This window comes from Dromiciops gliroides, chromosome 1 (genome assembly GCF_019393635.1).
Source record: "Dromiciops gliroides isolate mDroGli1 chromosome 1, mDroGli1.pri, whole genome shotgun sequence".
NCBI classification, from domain to species: domain Eukaryota; kingdom Metazoa; phylum Chordata; class Mammalia; order Microbiotheria; family Microbiotheriidae; genus Dromiciops; species Dromiciops gliroides.
This window is the reverse complement of record NC_057861.1, coordinates 319,723,872-319,743,529: the sequence shown is the minus strand read 5'-3', so window position 1 is coordinate 319,743,529 and position 19,658 is coordinate 319,723,872. Positions and strand designations below refer to the sequence as shown.

General features: G+C 38.9%; 1 protein-coding gene across 3 annotated transcripts in view; it reads right to left on the bottom strand.

Annotated features, from left to right (window-relative positions):
- The window catches only part of LOXHD1 (lipoxygenase homology PLAT domains 1), a 277,309-nt gene that overhangs the window by 177,933 nt on the left and 79,718 nt on the right, over positions 1-19,658 (bottom strand). For all 3 annotated transcript variants that reach the window (XM_043977280.1, XM_043977281.1, XM_043977283.1), the window contains exons 5-6: positions 10,987-11,085; positions 3,776-3,924 (exon numbers count right to left, since the gene is read on the bottom strand). In XM_043977280.1, coding sequence (XP_043833215.1) covers positions 3,776-3,924; positions 10,987-11,085 — 248 coding nt within the window. The remainder of the gene's footprint in view (positions 1-3,775; positions 3,925-10,986; positions 11,086-19,658) is intronic.

Below are 19,658 nucleotides of genomic sequence, written 5' to 3'. Positions count from 1 at the left end.
GCAAAGAATCCAATATCAGTCATTCAACACCATGAATGGAGGAGCTGAAAAAGAATGTCACCAAATAAGTCGGAATGCTAATATACCATACTGGCATTAATAGACCCTTGCTGAAATCTCTTCTCAAAGAAGCTGTTATTCATGGTTAGATGCTGTCTAGGGTGAAGCAGAAGGGAGCCAACTACTTTAGTCTTGAGAAGATTTAGTTAGTTTGAAGGACCAAGTGGTGACCTGTTGTGGTGGTGGTGGTTATTCAGTTATTTTATTCATGTCCAACTCTTCAGGACCCCATTTGTAGTTTTCTTGGCAAAAACACTGAAGTTATTTGCCATTTCCTTCTCCAGATCATTTTACAGTTGAGGAAATGGAGGCAAATAAGGTTAAGTGACTTCCCCAGGGTCACATAGCTAGTGTCTGAGGCCTTTGAACATAGTAAGATGAATCTTCCTGACTCCAGGCCCAGCACTTTAACCACTACACCATCTAGATGCCCCAAATGGTGGTATACCAAACCATAAACAACCCAGGAGATGAGAGAGCACAGATGAGGGCCAGATGTTCTATGTGACACCCCCATTAGGTGGAGTTGGGGACTGAGAAATGAAAAATTCTATCCTAATCAGATACTGGCCTCCACACCTGTCCTGAGCTTGTGGCCTCTTTAACTCAAAACCACTGGCCCTCCACTATCTCCGGTCCAATCTACTTTAACTCAAAGTCAGATTCATGTCATTAGAAAAGGTCATGGCTGGAAAGGGAGACATGACCTCCTCCACTTGGCCACCCCATTCTTTCCCCCCAGCAAGCCCAAGGTCTTGGCTCATTGGTTTTTCAGTGTTCCCACCTTCATCTTTGGCCTGCCCTCAGTTTTGCCTTGGAGAAGAGAAAGAATTTCCTTGAGCTCCCTTATCTTGCTTGATAGAAACCACAGAGAACCCTTCTTTAACCAGCAATACCACTCCTAAGTCTATACCCCACAAAGTGATGGAAGAAAGAGGAAAATTATCAATATATACAAAACTATTTATAGCAGCTCTTTTGTGGTGGCAAAGAACTAGGGACTGAGGAATTCAATTGGGGAATGGCTGAATAAGTAAGGGTAAATGAATGTAATGAAAAATATTGTGCTATAAGAAAGGATAAAGAGGATCATTTCAGAAACACCAGCGAAGACTTATATAAACTGAAACAAAATGAAGTGGGCAGAATCAAGAAAACTATTTACATCGTAACAGCAATGTCATAAAGGTAATCAACTCTGAAAGATTTAGTAACACTGATCAACACAATGACCAGCCACAATTTCAAAGTACTCATGAGCTGATGGACTCAATGCATATTGAAGCAAATTTTCTTCTTTTCTTTTTTTTTTTTTGACATGTCTAATGAAGAAATTTGTTTTACTTGACCATATATATTTGTAATGGGTTTTGTTTTCCTTGCTTTCTCAGTGGGAGAGGGGAAAGAATTGGGATCCAAAAATAAAATGGAATTTTAAAAAAATAAATAAATAAAAATTAAGGACCCTTTTTAGAGTTTTAATTCTAAGCACTAAAGGGATATGTTCAAGGGAATAAACAAATAAAGGGAAAATACATAATTTTGTAGCAGATTTATTAATTAATTCTTGTGGCACTTCTAGGAATTGAAATGTTTCCCAGTTCATTGGCAGGCAAAGAAAACAGACAAACCCCAGGGCCAATGAAGGCTTAACAGCAGTCCCTACACCAGCTGTATACACTGTTCTCTTCTCCTCCCTAGGATACTGGATTACTAAAATCCATCCTCATTATTAGAGATACATTTCATAACAGATCAAGCCTCTCATAGTTTTGCTGATGCCTAGCCCCAATTCTATTGTACACATTTGACCCTATACAAAATCCTTCAGCAACTCCTCACCATTTATAGCATAAAATATAAACTCCTTATCCTGACATTCAAGGCCCTCCACTATCTCCGGTCCAATCTACTCTTCCAAAATTATTTTATGCTGCTCCTCTTCACATATTCTATGTTCTAGTCATATGACTCCCCAATTTCATCTCCTTCTCTTCTATGTTCATGTATTCTCCCCATACCTGGAAAGCATTCCTTCTGTGTTTCTGCCACTTGGAATTCCTCCCATACTTCAAGGCCCACATCAGGTGCCCCCTTGTTCCAGACCCATTAGACTGTGACTACTGCAGTTCATTTGGAAATGAATCACCCCTCAAAAGGTGTATAAAGGTGTCTTGGCCATTTCACAGTTTTGTTAACAGCAAGTTCTACCCTTCCTTTGTGAATGTATCTTGATTGACACTGATTGTTAAAAAAATGTATATGTACATTCATGCACTAGGAATTGCCTGCTGATCTAGCTTGTAGAAACAAGATACCCCAATAGAGAAAATAAGGATAGGTGCTAGACTGATGATTTCATTGATATAGGAAACTCTGGGTTAAGGAAACTCCTACTACTGCAGCTGTTCAGTTGTGTCTGACTCTTATTGAGCCCATTTGGGATTTTCTTGACAGAGATACTGGAGTGGTTTGTCATTACCTTCTCCAGCTCATTTTAACAGATGAGGAAACTGAGGCTAATGGCATTAAGTGATTTACCCAGGGTCACACTGCTAGTAAGTGTCTGAGACCCAGAAGAGATTCAGGAAGATGATTCTTCCTGACTCCAAGCCTGGTACTCTAACCACTATACCACCTAGCTGCCCAATATAAATAACAACACTGCTTTTTAAAGCAGTAAAATGAATCACCTCAGTCCTAGAGAACAGACAAGTATATTCCTTTCCTCATTAGAGAAGGCAGACTCTGCATGTATATGTATAGAATAAATATAAAAAAGAATAAATACAAATGAATAGACTATAGTTAAATGCAAGGTAGTTGGGGATGGAGGACACTGGTAGAAAGGGGAATCATGAAAGGCTTCATGTAGAAGGCGGTGCTTTTTTTTTTTTTTTTTTTGGTGAGGCAGTTGGGGTTAAGTGACTTGCCCAGGGTCACACAGCTAGTAAGTGTTAAGTGTCTGAGGTCAGATTTGAACTTAGGTCCTCCTGAATCCAGGGCCAGTACACTATCCACTATGCTACCTAGTTGCCCCCATAGGTGGTGCTTCTTAGTGCTATCCCTGCATCCCAACCATCTTGTACCTATTTTGTGTATATCATGTATATGCCTATATATGAACATGTTGTTTCCCTCATCAACATGTAAGCTCCCTGAGGGCAGGAACTGTTTTTGCATCTTTGTATCCTTGCACTTAGCACAGTATATAGCACACAGTGCTTAATTAATGCTTGTTGATTAATATCTAGCCAATGTCAGATGAGGCCATACTTCACATTCCATCCAGTCATCTACTCCAGCCCCATACTTGCCATCTACCCTGCTCATACACCTCCCCACTTTCTACTCCTATCCTTAGCTTTCTCCTTCATTCTGGAAACAGCAGACAAATCAATACTAACATTAACTTCTAGAAAAGGTGTGTCAATTGACTGCACTGTGGTTCTTCTCACCATCCCTATGATTTTTTAGACCCAAACACTCTTCTTTAGACACCACCCTCCTGTATGTGTTGTCTCCCTCTTTAAAAATGAAAAATGCTTTGAGAACAAAGACTGTCTCAATTTTATATTTGAATCACCAATGTATAATGCCCAGTACATTACAAGTGTTTCATAAAGGCTTGTGGAAGGCCATGAACATTATGCCAAAGAGTATAAAATTTATCTTGTACATTGTAGAAAGTCATTGAAAAGTGGTAAGAACCCACCTTGGATAGGAACCAGCCTGCAGATGAGCCTTTATTGTTATGGCCAATGGTGATTTTTATCAGCTGCCCCAAATCTGGTGCATCCAGTGTGAACTTATCTTCTGCCCCCTTTTCAAAGTTGTCTTTTTCACTTTCCAGCCTCCGTTCTCCTGTGCACATGCACATATAAATATGTGCATAAGGAAAAAAACACAAAGGAAAAACATCTGATGATTGAGTCTTCTTTAGCATCTCAATGGACTAGTCTGTTAATGGGCACATTTAAAATTTTTCTTATAATTAAGTCTAAAAAAATCTTGTGGTCAAAAAACATCAATCCTGAAAAATCAAAGAATAATAAAACTAAAAGGGAAAATATATATTTACAAATAAAACTAATAAAATCCATAAACTTTTAGCTAATATGATTTTAAGAGGAGAAAAACAAATTACCAATATCAAAAATAAAAAGTAAAATTCAAATCAAAAAGAAACAAAGGAAATTATTAGAAAGTATTTTCCTCAATTACATGCCAACAAAAGTGATAAATAAAATGATTAGTTAGAAAAATAAAAAATATTTAAATTAGTGGAACAAGAAATAAAGAATTTTGGTAACCCAATCTCAAAAAACATAAATTTGATCTGGTTACAAATGAACATCCAAAGGAAAAAACCTCCAGGATTACATGGATTTATAATTGAACTTGATCAAACATTCAAAGAACAATTAAATCAAATATGACACAAACAGAAACAATAGGAAAAAAGACTATCAAAATGAAAAAGAGAAATAAAACTATTGACCAATGTCATTATGAATATTATTGCAAAACATTGAATAAAATATTAGCAAAGATACACAGAAACATTTTTAAAGGATAATACATTAAGGGGGCAGCTAGGTGGCGCAGTGGATAGAGCACCGGCCCTGGATTCAGGAGGACCTGAGTTCAAATCCAGCCTCAGACAGTTGACACTTACTAGCTGTGTGACCCTGGGCAAGTCACTTAACCCCCATTGCCTTACAAAACAAAACAAACAAAAAAAAAGGATATTACATTATGACAAAGTTGGATTTATACCTGAAATATAGTGTTGGTTCAGTATTAGGGAAAGTATTATCATAGTAGATTATATTTTTTTAATTAATTATATGATTATATCAAGAGATGCAGAAAAGGCTTTTAACAGAACAGATAACATTTGTTTATATTAAAAACATAAGAATATAATAAAAATATGAGAATAAATGAACCTTTCTTTAACATGATAAACAGATATAGGAACTAAACCTGTAATTTCATGTATATAGGAAACTATTCGATGAGAAAATTCCTTCTACCAAAATGAAGGTTGGCATGTTCTCTCTAACCTATATATATTCACACATTAGGAAGTTGTCAAGAACACTGAAAGGCTAAAGGATTTGCCCAGAGTCATATAGCATGTGTCAGAGGTAGAACTTAAACCCGGGTTTTCCTGTCTTTGGGCTAGCTCTCTGTCCAATACAATACATTTGCCTTTTATATGCTAACTAGTATCTAACTAAAACCAAAAAAAGTCATAATCTTTAGTGGAGAAATGCTAGAGATCTTTCCAATAAGATCAAGAGTAAAGCAAGGATGTCCATTATCCCAACTCACATTTGATATAGTTCTATAAATGCCATCTATAAAAATCAGACAGAAAAACAAACCAAGAGAATAAGCATAGGCAAAGAAGAAACAAATTATCACATTTTGCTGATGATATATAATGATCCACTTAGAGAAATCTAGAGATTCAACTAAACTTAATTTAAATGATTTCTATTGCCATTGAAGTAGCAGGATATAAAATAAACTGACAAAAATAATCAGACTTTCTGTATATTACCCCCCCAAAATAACAAAAACGAGAAAGAAAAATTCTATTCAAATAAACTACAGAATGTATAAGTATCTGGGAGTGCACAAATACAGCAATTATATGAATACAACTATAAAACACTCTTTACAAAACAGAAACAGATGTAAATAATTGGAGTGATATTAATTGCCCATGGTTGGTCTATGCCATCATAGTAAAAATTATAAAACTACTTAAAGTAGTTTACTTATTTAATATTATACTAATTAAACTACTAAAAGGTTACTTTACAGAATTTTAAAAATCAAATAAAATTCATTTAAAGGGGGAAAAAATCTAAAATCTAAAGAGAAATAATAAAAAAAAAATGGGAAGGAAAAAGGTCCAGCAGTATCTGATCTCAAACTATACTATAAATCAGTAGTCATCCTGCTTTAAAAAATAGAAAAGTTAATCAGCAGAACAGATTAAGAACATAAGATACAAGATCAAATGAATATATTAGGTTACTGTTCAATAAACCCAAAGACCCCAATTACTAGGATAAGGATTCACTATTTGAGAAATACTGCTGGGAAAACTGGAAAGTCATTGGGAAGAAATTTGACTTAGATCGACATTTAACACTGTATACTACAATAAGCTCCAAATGAATACAAATTAGAGAAACAGGAAAAGAGATACTCTTTAATGACTATAGATAGGGATAGAGAGAATCACAGGAGAAAAAGTGAATAATGTTGATTACATACAATGGAGAAGCTTTTGCACAAAATCAATGAAGCTAAAATTAAAAGGAAAACAGTTAACTTGGAAAAATCTTTGCAGCAACTTTCTCTGATAAAGCTCTGGTATCTAAAATATATAGTGAACTAATTGAAATATATAAGTATAAAAGATATTGCCCAATAGATGAATGGTCAAAAGATATGAACAGGTAGTTCTCAAAAAAAGAAAAGCAAATTATTGACAATCAAATGGGGAAAAATGCTGTAAATCACTAATCATAAGAGAAATGCAAATTAAAACAACTCTGAGGTTCTATCTCACATTAACCAGATTAGAAAAGATGACAAAAATGGAAAATGATTATAAAAAAGGGCTGTGGAAAATCACTTATTATTACTGGAGCTGTGAGTTGATCCAGCCATTCTGGAAAGCAAATTGGAATTATACCCAAAAAGTCTTATAACAAGTCAGCATCATAAATCAAGACAAAACTCCCTGCACCTCCCTTTGATCCAATGATACTTATAACATAGGTTCATGCCAAAAAGAAAACAAAAAAAGATAGAAAGGACTCATGTACAAAAATACTCATGAAAGCACTTTTATTTTAGCAAAAAGCTGGAAACTAAGAGAATGTCCATTAATTTTTGAATGGCGGAACAAATTATGGCATATGAATACAACGGAATATTATTGTGCCATTAAAAAACATGAAACGTTTGTACCCAGAGATACTCAGAAAGACTTATAGAAATTGATGCAATGGGGTGAGCAGAATCAGAGAATAATTTAATTTATATAATGAATACAACAAAAATTTTAAATCGACTTTAAAAGATGTAAGACCTCCAATAAATGCAACGACAAGTCATAACTTCAGAATATTAATAATGAAGCATTCTATCCACTTCTTGACATAGAGGTGATAGAGTAGAGGTGCAGAATGAGAAACACATTTTCAGGCCTAGACAATGCATAAATTTCTTTTACTTTTCTAACTTATTACAAGGGGAGGCGTTTTTGCTGGGGAGAAGGAGAATCTTGGGACTAGTGATGGTGATGTTACACCCCTCCCCCCCCCCAAAAAGAAAGAAAGAGATGAGAATCTGTGAAGCATTTAAAGAAAATGTACAGAAGAGATTAGAAAGAGAATTAGAGGGAAACAGACAAGTGAGAGCTTTGGAACTAACATGATGAACTGAATAAATGTTTACAAAAATAAACTGTACATAATGAGATTCTTGGTTTCATACAGAATCCTCTTTTTCTGTTCTTTGTATATGGAAATGTTTATACATTTTGGTGTCTGTCAAGGTCAGAATAACAATTTTTTTAAATCTCCTGGCCCATCACCCCTTCATCAGCCTTTCTCACGTTCCAGTGCAGGTAGATGATGGTTTTGCTCACAGCCCAACCCCCTGACATTCTCCCAACTCCCAACTCACTCCCCATACCCCTCACCCCTCATCCATACAACCCTCACTCATCCTTCAAGGCTTAAATTCTACTTCTTTTTTTAGCTAACAAAAGGTTAAGCAGCACAACCCCAGGCTCCTACACTATGCACACAACTCAACCCTTTCTTGGCCTTTTCGACTATGCTAATCTTCTCTCTTTGGGAAATGAAAACTAGGTACTCTGTTAAAACAGTTAGGTATCCCAGACTAAATAATAGTTAAAGTTTCTTCTGGATCTGAAAATCTAACTCTAAGGAGAGAGACAAAAAATAATTGTGTGGAAGTGATATGTTGCCTTCCTGAAGTCATAGCCACTAGGAGGAAGACCTCCAAATCCTCAGTAAGTAAGGTGTGAAGGTAGATAAGGTCCCAGGCCAGCATAAACACCTCACTGCCTAGACATCCATCTGGAGGAGTGGACAGGGAGAGACAGGACTTCTTGAAGGTCTATTCTTCAGAAAAATCATCAGCCAAGAGGTGGAGAGACACAGGTGATATGAGTAACTGGTGCCCTTCAGGTAAACCTACAGATCTGACGCCTCACTTATGAGGCAGTTGGGTGGCACAGTACATAAAGCACTGGGCCTGAAGTCAGGAAGATCTGTGTTCAAATCCAAGTTCAGACTCTTACTAGCTATGTGGCCCTGGGCAAGTCACTTAACCTCTGTTTTGTAAAACAGAGAGCAGAATATCACCTATCTCACAGAGTTGTTGTAAGGATCAAATGAGATAGTATTTATAAAGTGCTTTGCACATGGCTGGCATATAGAAGATACTCAATAAATGCTCATTTCCCTTCTATAGAATGTGATCATTCATCAGAGTGCATTCAAGCATTTCAGAAGGATTGTGTTATACTAATTACAAACCAAATATATGGTCGTTATATCAGGACACAGGTAGGTAACACTTGGTGGTTGTACACCATCATCTGTTATTTATTTACTAAGGACCTACATTGAGTACAGAACCCTGTACCAGGCCTGAAGGAAGTACAAAGTCTAGACAAGACACAGTGTCTACTCTCACAGAGCTTACCGTCTAGTGGAAGACATGGAACATGCACAGAAATCATATGTGTCATTACTTCTTTTTTTGTGGGGCAATGAGGGTTAAGTGACTTGCCCAGGGTCACACAACTAATAAGTGCCAAGTGTCTGAGGCCAGATTTGAACTCAGGGACTCCTGAATCCAGGGCCAGTGCTTTATCTACTGCACCACCTAGCTGCCCCCTGTATCATTACTTCTATGCCTCAGAGAGACACCAAAGTATGATACTAGGGAAACCTAAAATGAATAAATATATTAGTAAGTGTATAGAACTTAGAGGAACTTTAGAGATCATCTTTCGCAAACCCTCTTATTTTACAGGTGAGGAAACTGTGACCTGGAAAAAAGAAATGACTTATGTAAGGTCACCAAGTAGTTTAAGAAGCAGAGCGAGGATTCTGAAAAACATTAAATGGCATAAGTTTAAAAGGACATAAAGGGGTAGCGAGGTGGCGTAGTGGATAGACCACCAGCCCTGGAGTCAGGAGGACCTGAGTTCAAATCCGGTCTCAGACACTTAACACTTACTAGCTGTGTGACCCTGGGCAAGTCACTTAACCCCAATTGCCTCACTAAAAAAAAATTAAAAATAAATTTAAAAAGGACATAAAACATTCATACATATTAACTGGTCTTTTCCCTCATTTAATCTGATTTAGGGAGGATTTGCTACAGCTACATAAGAGCTCCATCCCAGGGCTTCATTAAAGCAAAACTTTCAATATGGCTGACTGAGATGCTTCACAAAATCAGGAATGTTTGAGCCCAAAGAGAAGCTCAGGAGCCACCTAGGCTAACAACCTCATTTCAAAGGTGATGAAACTGAGAGCTAGACAGACCAGGTGGTTTCCCTACCGTCACACAGTGAGCATTTGTTGGGGCTGGGCTGTGGACCTTGAAATCCACCTGGGCTGGAAATCAAGGCCAGTGAACTTTCCACCAAACCCATATGGGTCTAGTTAGAATAAATATCACATATTCTAGACAATAAGCCATATAATAATCGTCTAACAAACCTCTGTGATTTGGAGGGCCTCTCAAAGACCCATGTGTTTCTTTTGCAGTGAGCTGCCTTTCCTTTGAACACTCTCACCCTACATTTTCATGGAAATGTCATCCTTCCCTTGTCCATCCCTAGCTTCTCCTTCCTTGTGACACAAGAGGTGGGAAACCAGCCAGACTCAGCAAGAACAGGCCCATCCCCATAAAAAGCCATACCTAGGCCCAATTGTGCACATGATGAAGGACACTAGCATCCAACACATTGACTAGGAAGAACAATGGAGAGCTTCTCAAGATGCAGAAGTGCCAGATCTGAGGAAGTGTGTCCGTCTGTCCAAAGAACTATCTCACACTCCCACTTCTCTTCCTGTCGTGCACTAAAAAGAGATTTTCAATAGTCTGCCTCACAGCCTGCCCCTTCCCCTGATTCCCCTGTACCCTCTGCTTTCACCCTAGTGTCTCATTTTAAACTTCAGGCACTCTCTTGTATGACTAGACCATTCCATAATTAAGACCTATTGCTTTATCCATTATCGGCCTCTCTGACCACCTTGTGAATACTTCTAAATCCTCAAACCACTAGTGGTTTGAGTGGACTAGGTCAAAATGTCACCAACATTACAGATGAAAGTAAAGTACAAAATTTAGGTGATGTCAGAGAGTATCTTCTTTTGACAAAGAAAACTGCACTGTCAAGTGAGAAAGTCTACACTAGTGAGCTCCACCCCAGGGAACAAAGGAACCAGCCTTGTTTTGAGTCATGTGATAGGAAGAAATTTCTGAAGAGTCAAGTAACACCTTATCCTGAAAGGTGGGTAATCTACATTTGAAATATAAGCATTGGGCACAATGCCCCATGTCCTGACCACAGAAACCTGCTTTATTTGGAGAGTTCTGCTTTCCAAAGAAGACCAAAACGCAGCCTTGAAGTCTCCTTCCTTGTCAGGTTGGTTTAGCATTTTCTACAGTTTCCCCCTCTTCTGCCTTTTTCCACATGCAGACACTGGATTCCTTTCATGCAGCCTGGAACCAAACCTTATAGACTGGGCCAGGCTTGTTGGAAAATGTTCTGCCTAAAGCCAGCCCTGAATGACATTAGAAGAGAAACACGGTGGGGGTGGGGGGGAAATGGCCTGGAATTACCTGTGTCACCATATTCTCCAAAGATATTAATGAAGACATCTGCATCTGTCCCCGCACCAATTATGTCTCCAGTGTAGACTTTGATATCATACTTGTTATCTGGACAGAAAGAGAGGGAGGGAAAAAGAAACTCATGAATCTTTCCAGCAAGTTTAATTTAATTTAATAAATGAAATAAATGTTTGTCGATCATCTTATTGAACCATAGGATATACCAGCGCAAAGGGATCTTCAGAGGTAATCTAGACTCAGGTCCCTTTGCAGATAGGGAAAAATAGAAGCCAGAGAACAGAATTGACTGGTCACATATTGAGCATTATCAATAATATTGGGAAGAAAAGAATATAGACTGGGTTATTTTACTTACTAACAGATACCATATATTCCAGATAATAAGGTGTCTATCAACCTCTCTGATTGGGGAAGGGGGTTGGGTGGGGTGGCTCTCAGAGACCCACTTGTTTTTCTTGCACTATACTTTCTTCCATTTTCCATATAAATATTTTATTATTTTCCAGGTACATTTAGAGATAGTTTTCAACATTTCGTTTTTTGGTTTTGGGGATTTTTGTGGGGCAATGGGGGTTAAGTGACTTGCCTAGAGTCACACAGCTAGTAAGTGTCAAGTGTCTGAGGCTGGATTTGAACTCAGATACTCCTGAATCCAGGGCCGGTGCTTTATCCATGCGCCACCTAGCTGCCCCCTCAACATTTGTTTTTATAAGATTTCTAGTTTCAAATTTTTATCCCTCCCTCCCCCCTCCCTGAGACAGCAAGCAATCTGATATAGGTTATATATGTACAATCACATTAAACATATTTCTGCATTAGTCATGTTATGAGAGAAGAATCAGAGCAAAAAGGAAAAACCTCAAAAAAGAAAAACAACAACAAAAAAAACAATAGAAATAGTAAGGTTTGATCTGCATCCAGATTCAACAGTTATTTTTTTCTGGATTTGGAGAGCATTTTCCATCATGAGTCCTTTAGAACTATCTTGGATCACTGTATTGCTGAGAAGAATCAAGTCTATCACAGTTAATCAATACATAATGTTGTTGATACTGTGTACAATGTTCTCCTGGTTCTGCTCATCTCACTCATCATCAGTTCATGCAAGTCCTTCCAGGTTTCTCTGAACTCCTCCTACTCATCGTTTCTTACAGCACAATAGTATTCCATTACATTCATATACCACAACTTGTTCAGCCATTTCCCAATTTCCAATTCCTTGCCGCCACAAAAAGAGCAGCTAATAATATTTTTGTACATATGAGTCCTTTTCCCTTTTTATGATTTCTTTGGGAAAAAGACCTAATAGTGGTATTTCTGGGTCAAAGGGTATGCACAGCTTTATAGCCCTTTGGGCATAGTTCCAAACTTTTCTCCAGAATGGTTGAATCAGTTCACAGCTCCACCAACAATATATTAGTGTTCCAATTTTTCCACAACTTCTCCAACATTATTTTCCTTTTTTGTCATATTAGCCAATCTGATAGGTAGCAGGACTTGCACTATACATTTAATGGAAATGTCATCCTCCCCTAGCCCATCCCTAGTGTCTCTATACTTGTGATGTGAGAGGTAGGAAACTAACCAGACCAAGCAAGATACACCCATCCACAAAAAAACCAGCTCTCTGTGCTTCCATTTCCTCATTTATAAAATTCAATTCAACAAGCATTTATTAAGCACTTTCTATGGGTAAAACACTGTGGTAGACACTGAGCATACAAAGAGAAAAAAAAGGAGAGCCCTCAAGGAATAGTTTATGATACTCTGGGAGGAAATATGTACACAGATCAGTAAATACAAAAATCATGCAAAGTAATTAGTGGAAGTAAAACACAAAATTGTGGGATGGGGATAAGGAAAGGTTTTATGTGGGTGTAACAGTTGAGCTGAGTCTGGAAAGGAGCCAAGGAATAGGAAGAAGTAAAGGAAAGAGAAAGAGAGGATGGGGGAGGGGAGGAGAGGAAAAAGGACAGGAAAGGGAAAAGGGGAGGGGAGAGGAAAGAAGGGGAGGGGAAGAGAGAACATTTGTTAAATGTTTACTATGTGTCATTTGTGTGGATAGAGTGCCAGACCTGATGTCAAATCTGAGTTCAAATCCAGTCTCAGACACTAGCTGTGTGACTGAGTAAGTCACTTAACCTTGTTTGCCTCACTTTCCTCATCTACAAAATGATCTGGAGGAAGAAATGGCAAACCACTCCAGTATCTTTGCCAAGAAATCCCCAAATGGAGTCACAAAGAGTCAGACATTACTGAACAACAAATGTTCCATTTGTACATATTACAATTAACTTTCTAAGGAGAGCCAGCATAGTATAGTACATAGAGAATTGACCTCAAAGCCAAGAGGTCAAATACCACTTCTGACACATACTGGCTTTTTGATTGTGGGCAAGTCACTGAACCTTTCCATGTTTTAGTCAACTCTCTAAGACTATAAGTTACAAAGACGATGCCACTACACAGAAGGAGGGACTTTCCCCAACTGGGAGTCCCCTATACCAATGACAGGGGCAGCTAGGTAGTACAGTAGATAGAGCATTGGCCCTAAAGTTGGGAGGACCTGAGTTCAAATCTCACCTCAGATACTTATTGGTCATGTGACCCTGAGCAAGTCACTTAACCCCAATTGCCTCAAATATCCAGGGCCATCTCCAGTCATCCTAATGTATCATTTCACTGGACCCATATGGCTCTGGAGGAGAAAGTGAGGTTGGTGACTTTACACAGCCCTCCCTGATTTAAATCCAATTCACTGCAAGCCATGACATCACCCCAATGTCATGGTCCTCTTCGAAAATGAAGGACAAATAACAACAACACACCAATGATATGACAGGTCCAATCCTTATACCTGTGTGCCAAGCACTGGGCTGAGCACTGAAAGGATGAATACAAAAATTACACAGGGGAGAGGAAGAAATGAGTGGTGATCTACATCAGCAAAGGAGAGGACCATATCAACAAGATCAGAGATCCACCAAAGTGATGGAAATATTTTGAAATTAACTTGTTCAGAGTAACATTATACTGGGTAGACTTGCACATTCCTTTCTTTAGTGACAAGCCCTTCTAAAAACCTAACCTCTGCTTCAGTTGCACTTAGAGGAAGAAAGGAGATGCATGTACCCCAAAAGGGGGCAAATAAATGGCAGCTGATAGCAAAAATACTTTAAAGATCAAGTGGCAACAACGACAACAACAATAGTTGTAGCACGTGATATTTGTATGACACTTTGAAGTTTGCAATATTCTTGACATGCTCATCAAATGCTCATTAACAGCCCTGAGGTAGACATGGTAGGCACTATTATCCCCATTCCCCAGATGAGAAAACTGAAGTTCAGAGGTTAACTGGTAGACCACATCCCATAGCTAACCAGTGTTGGAAACAGGATTCAAACCCAGGCCTCAAAGAGGACTAAAACCCCAGAGGTTGTTCCATCACAAAGCCACAAAAGCAAATGGGGAAAACAAACCCTGAGCCTCACTAAAGACTCTAAGGTGGAGTGCTGGAATACCCACAGTGCTCTGGTGCTTCCATGAAACTGCAATATCACACATGTGGCATTCCAGGTCCTGGAAGGGACTCACTGCCCTGACAAACTTGAATCAGCCAGATCGCCTCGCTCCAGGATGCCAGACACTCACTCTCCATCCTGCCGCAGTGTTCGATGTTTTGGTGCCAGCTGGCATGGGCTTCCAAATTATATCCATTTTACTCAACTTTATTCTCTAACAAGATCTGAGGCCTTGCCTCAGACAAAAGCAAAACCTTCCCCTAGCCAGTATAAGAGGTACCCCATGGCTGATCATGCTATGGGCTAGAAGCACAAGAGAAGGGAATTCAAATTCCAACTCTTCTTATAGGCCTAAATGTCATGTCTGGGTCCAGGCAATAATGGAGTCAGGGTAGTTAGGCAAAGGGCCAAGACTCCAGAGGGAACTGGAAATATTTATCCTGGAGAAGAGTAGGCTTCAAGGGAAGGGAGGTGGGGGTGGGACAAAATGACTTCCTTCAAATATGTGAAAGTTTGTCATCTGGAAGAGAGATTAGATTTACTCTGGGTAACTCCAGAGGACTAACCAGTAAAATCACAAAGAGGCAGGATTGTTTTTAGCTCTGCCTTAGATTTTAGCTCTGTCATTAGGAAGGACTTCCTAACCACTGGGGCTTCCTAAAAATCAAAATGGCCTAGCTGATGAGGAAGAGAACTCCATCTCTACCCCCACACACACACCTAGAAGTGTTCAAGAAGGAGGGGAAACACCACTTTTTTGGGGGTTATCATGGGAAAATATTCTCATATTGAGTGACAGGGAGATTAGATGACTTACAATATCTCTTCCAAGTCTGAAATTACATAATTATATGTCCAGGAGCAGTCTGCTTAGAAATTGGGATACAGGAGCAATAAGGCAAAAGATTAAGCATCCCAAAACTGGCAGAACAAAGGAAAAGCTAGAAGGAATCTTGGAAAGCCTCAACATATTTAGATTTTTATAGCTGTATTTTATAGGTGAAGAACTGAGGCCCAAAAAGTTACATGACTTGCCCATGATCTTCTATTTATTAGGAAACAGAACATAGAGGAACCACCTCACACCTATCAGATTGGCCAATATGACAAAAAAAAGGGAAATGTTGGACATTGGAGAGGGTATGGGAAAACTGGACACTAATGCACTGTTGGTGGAGTTGTGAACTGCTCCAATTATCCTGGAGAACAATTTGGAACTATGCCCTAAGGACTGTGGGCAGTTCTTGGGAATGTATGTACATGCAAGGAGTACCTGAATCTAGCTAGAGAATTAATGAATGAGGAATTTATTAAGTACAAAGTACAGTCCCTGCTAGCAAGGATCTGTGCCTACTAATATTCTCTAATTACAAAAAGGGCCCAGGTTAAGAGCTGAGGCTATCTTTTCTTATACAAAGACCATCCAGATTGCCCTACAATGAGTTCTTACTTATCTTATGCTCTCTATTTCATTCCACTTCACCATGCCTGAGGGCATGATGCTGTGTGATCATATCAGCCCTTAGGTGTATATGTAAGTGCCAGTTGGCTTAAAAAGGTGGTATGGCCTAAGGCCTGCTAGCTACCTTTTAGAACAGCTTGTACCCTTAAGACATCTGGCTAGAGGGGAGACATTCTAACAACTCCATCTGTCTAGAAATGGGTAGACTACTGGATTACCCATTGCCCTGCCTTGATATCAGCAAGAAAATACATCTCAGTCAATAACTGCCACAATGAATTCTCAATGGTTTGTGTCTAGACCTTAGACCCAAGGCTGTAATCAAGATGGAAGGCAAAGACCTTATCCAAGGATACTGACATCTAGGGGGCATGCTTTGTCTCATAGCAGTCATCTAGCCCACCATCCCCAAGAACTTCATGGAATTCTATTCTCATTCCCTCACATAGATCTGACCCACCACCACAAATGCTTTGTGTTCTTCCTCTCTCTTGGTATGCCTTCCCCCCATGAATATCCACCTCCTTCCATGGATTGGGGAAGGGGCTGTCAGTGAGTATCAGCTATATTACAGAGGCATAAGATGGACTTCCTGAGGGACAATCTGTCCCCTTTCCTGGTATAACTGCATCTGAGACAGACTGTTCTCTGTGTTACCCACCCCCAAATTTACTTCACAAGCAAGAATTCCTAGTTACAAACTCTGCTTAAGCAGAATTTACTTGACAAGAAGGCTAAGTTTTCTTCTGCATTCCCTAAGTGGGGATAAAGGGGAGAAGGGGTAAGAAAATGGAAATAGGAACATAACTTTTGTTAATCATGAGACATAAACTCATTGCAGACACTTCCCAGTGCTTCAGTGAATGCCTATACCTTTTTTTCATCCAGCCACACAACCCTCCTCTTACTCTGAACCCCCAAGGAAGCACTGACAGAACAAAGGAATTATATTAGGTACAAAAGGAAAGGTACTCAAGAGGATAAGGTCTTAGTTTAATTCAACAAACATTTATTAAATACCTATTAAGATCCAGGAACTACATGAGTCACTGATAATACAACAACAAAAACAAAATAGGCCTGTCCTCAAGGAATTTATACTCTAATTGTGGATATGACAAAGGTACAAATAAATAATTAGAGGATCATTTGAAGAGAGGGAAAAGCACTAACAACTCTTTTCTTCAAATATGATTGTTAATACAAAAAGAAGTTTGTAAGCCTTAAAGAATAATATGATTCACAATGGTTATATTATGATTTTTATATATTAGCTAATATTCATTAATATGTTATTATTAATAATATATCTCTTGATAGACTATAAGCTTTTTGAGGGCAAGGATTGTTTGGATGCTTTTGTCTAGCACCTTGGACAGTGCTCAGACCATTCTAGTTGGTCCCAAATGTTTGCTGATTAATTAATATGGCTTTTCAAACATGAGTTTCCAAGCACCAGTATTTGAAACTGGCTCTCTATACTGGGTGAACATATGGAAGGAAGGAAGGAAGGGAGGGAGGGAGGGAAAAGTATTTATTATCTGCGAAGCACTATGCTAGGTGCTGGGGATACAGCAACAAAAGTAATACAGTCACCACCTCAAAGAATGTAATGGGGAGACGACACATGAAATAACATGGTGGAAAGAGGCTGTTGGATTCCCTGGGGTGATACAACCTTGCTCTGCTATCTTCCCATCCCTGTAGGCCACCAGCATTTCCTTCCCCTGGATGCTAGCAATTCATTTATAATCTACTCTGTGAATTGTTTGCTTCACAATTCACCCTCTAGGCTGAATTCCCTCAGCTGCCAGGAGCCCCCTCCAGCTACTGCTATTGTCCACTTTTTCTATATGTGCAAAGGGAAGGACAAATTCATTTTGCCATGAGTATGAACTAAACATAAATAGGAAGGTAAAGCAGCATTTTAAGTCCCCTAAAAGGTACAAAGTTAAGAAAGCAGAGTCAAAAAAAATCTCTGCAACAGCATAAAGTCAGCATGGAGTTGGAACAAAACTGATGAAAAGCACCACTGTCCTCGTTGATAACCATCCGGTCAAACTTAAAGGCCATTTCCCTCCTTGCTGTTAACAATCTGATTGACTGCTGTTCAGGAATTTTACTTTGCAGGGGGTCTTGTTTGTTGTGAAGTATATATTGTGTCAAAATAAAACATCTATATATTTCAAAAAACTTTTAAATGACCAAATATATTGTGCTTCTGAATAGAAATAATTTGAGGATTATCTGATGCTAAGGATGATCTGTTGATTCAAGTCAACAGACATTTGTTAAGTGCCTGCCATGTTCTAGACACTGCACTAAGTGAGTTGAGAATCATGTGCTTTATTGTGTCTCAGTCAACCAGCAGTGGCCAGATTAAAGGTGAGAGCGATGGCTTGAAGAGAGAAAGTCTTTGTTTTATTGGTTGGCATGGTATTATGGAAAGGAGGCTGGATTTCTAGTCAAAGAACTTGAGTTCAAATCCTGACTTAGCCAGTTACTACCTAAGGGACCTTGGGCAAGTGACAACCTCTTTAGGCTTCAGTTTCCTTAATTGTAATATGAAGGAGGTTGAACTAAATTACCTTGAATGTCCCATTTCAGCTCTAGCACTATGATTCTGTGATGCTCTGTTTGGGAGTAGAAAGGGATGTGGTCAAAGGGAGTAAGAGTGTCAATGGAGACAGAAGCAGAGAGTCTGGGACTAAGGAAGATAATAATAATTATTATAAAAGCTTACATTTATATAGTGCTTCATATATATTATTTCATTTGAGTCCCAAAATAATATTATAAAATAAGTACTTGTAGCTATCCCTGTTTGACAGATGAAGAAATTGAGGCTCACAGAAGCTAAATGACTTGCCTATGATCACCCAAGTGTCTCATTATTCTAAGTCCTTTGCAGGCAGAAAGATCTGAGTTTAAATCCAGCCCTGACACTTTTTTTGCAGGGCAATGAGGGTTAAGTGACTTGCCCAGGGTCACACAGCTAGTAAGTGTCAAGTGTCTCAAGCCAGATTAGAACTCAGGTCCTCCTGAATCCAGGGCCAATGCTTTATACACTGACACCTAGCTGCCCCCAACACTTCTTAACTATGTGAACCTGGGCAAATCACTTAACCTCTGTCTGCTCCTGTTTCCTCAAATGTAAAATGAGTATACTAATAGCACCTACTTCACAGGGTTGCTATAAGGATCCTATTAGATGATATTTATAAAAAAGACAGCTTATTGGCTGGCATATAGTAGGTGGTCCATAAATGCATGTCTTTCCACTGGCCCATGCTGTGTGGCACAGTGGAAATCTGAAAGGAGCAGACTAAGTAAAATGCTTATGGTACCAAGGATCATTTGGGGGCAAGTGGACACCAGAATAAGAATTAAACATTAAAACATAAGAATTCAGAATCAGCATCATGGGGAGAATGAGGCCCAGTGGGAAGGGGGCAAAGTAAGGCACAGGAGACTCCACGTACTGCATGCAAGAGATTACCATGGTATACTGGTCTAGCACCAGAGTTACTATGGACAGCTGCCTAAGTGGTGGCACAACCACTGTGGTGGCATTTCCTCCAGGATTCTTAGCAAATCCAAATGATGAGAAGGAGGCTGGTGTATCTTGGATTAAATCAGTCTCTGCCTAAGATTGAGAAAAGTGTTCATTGAGA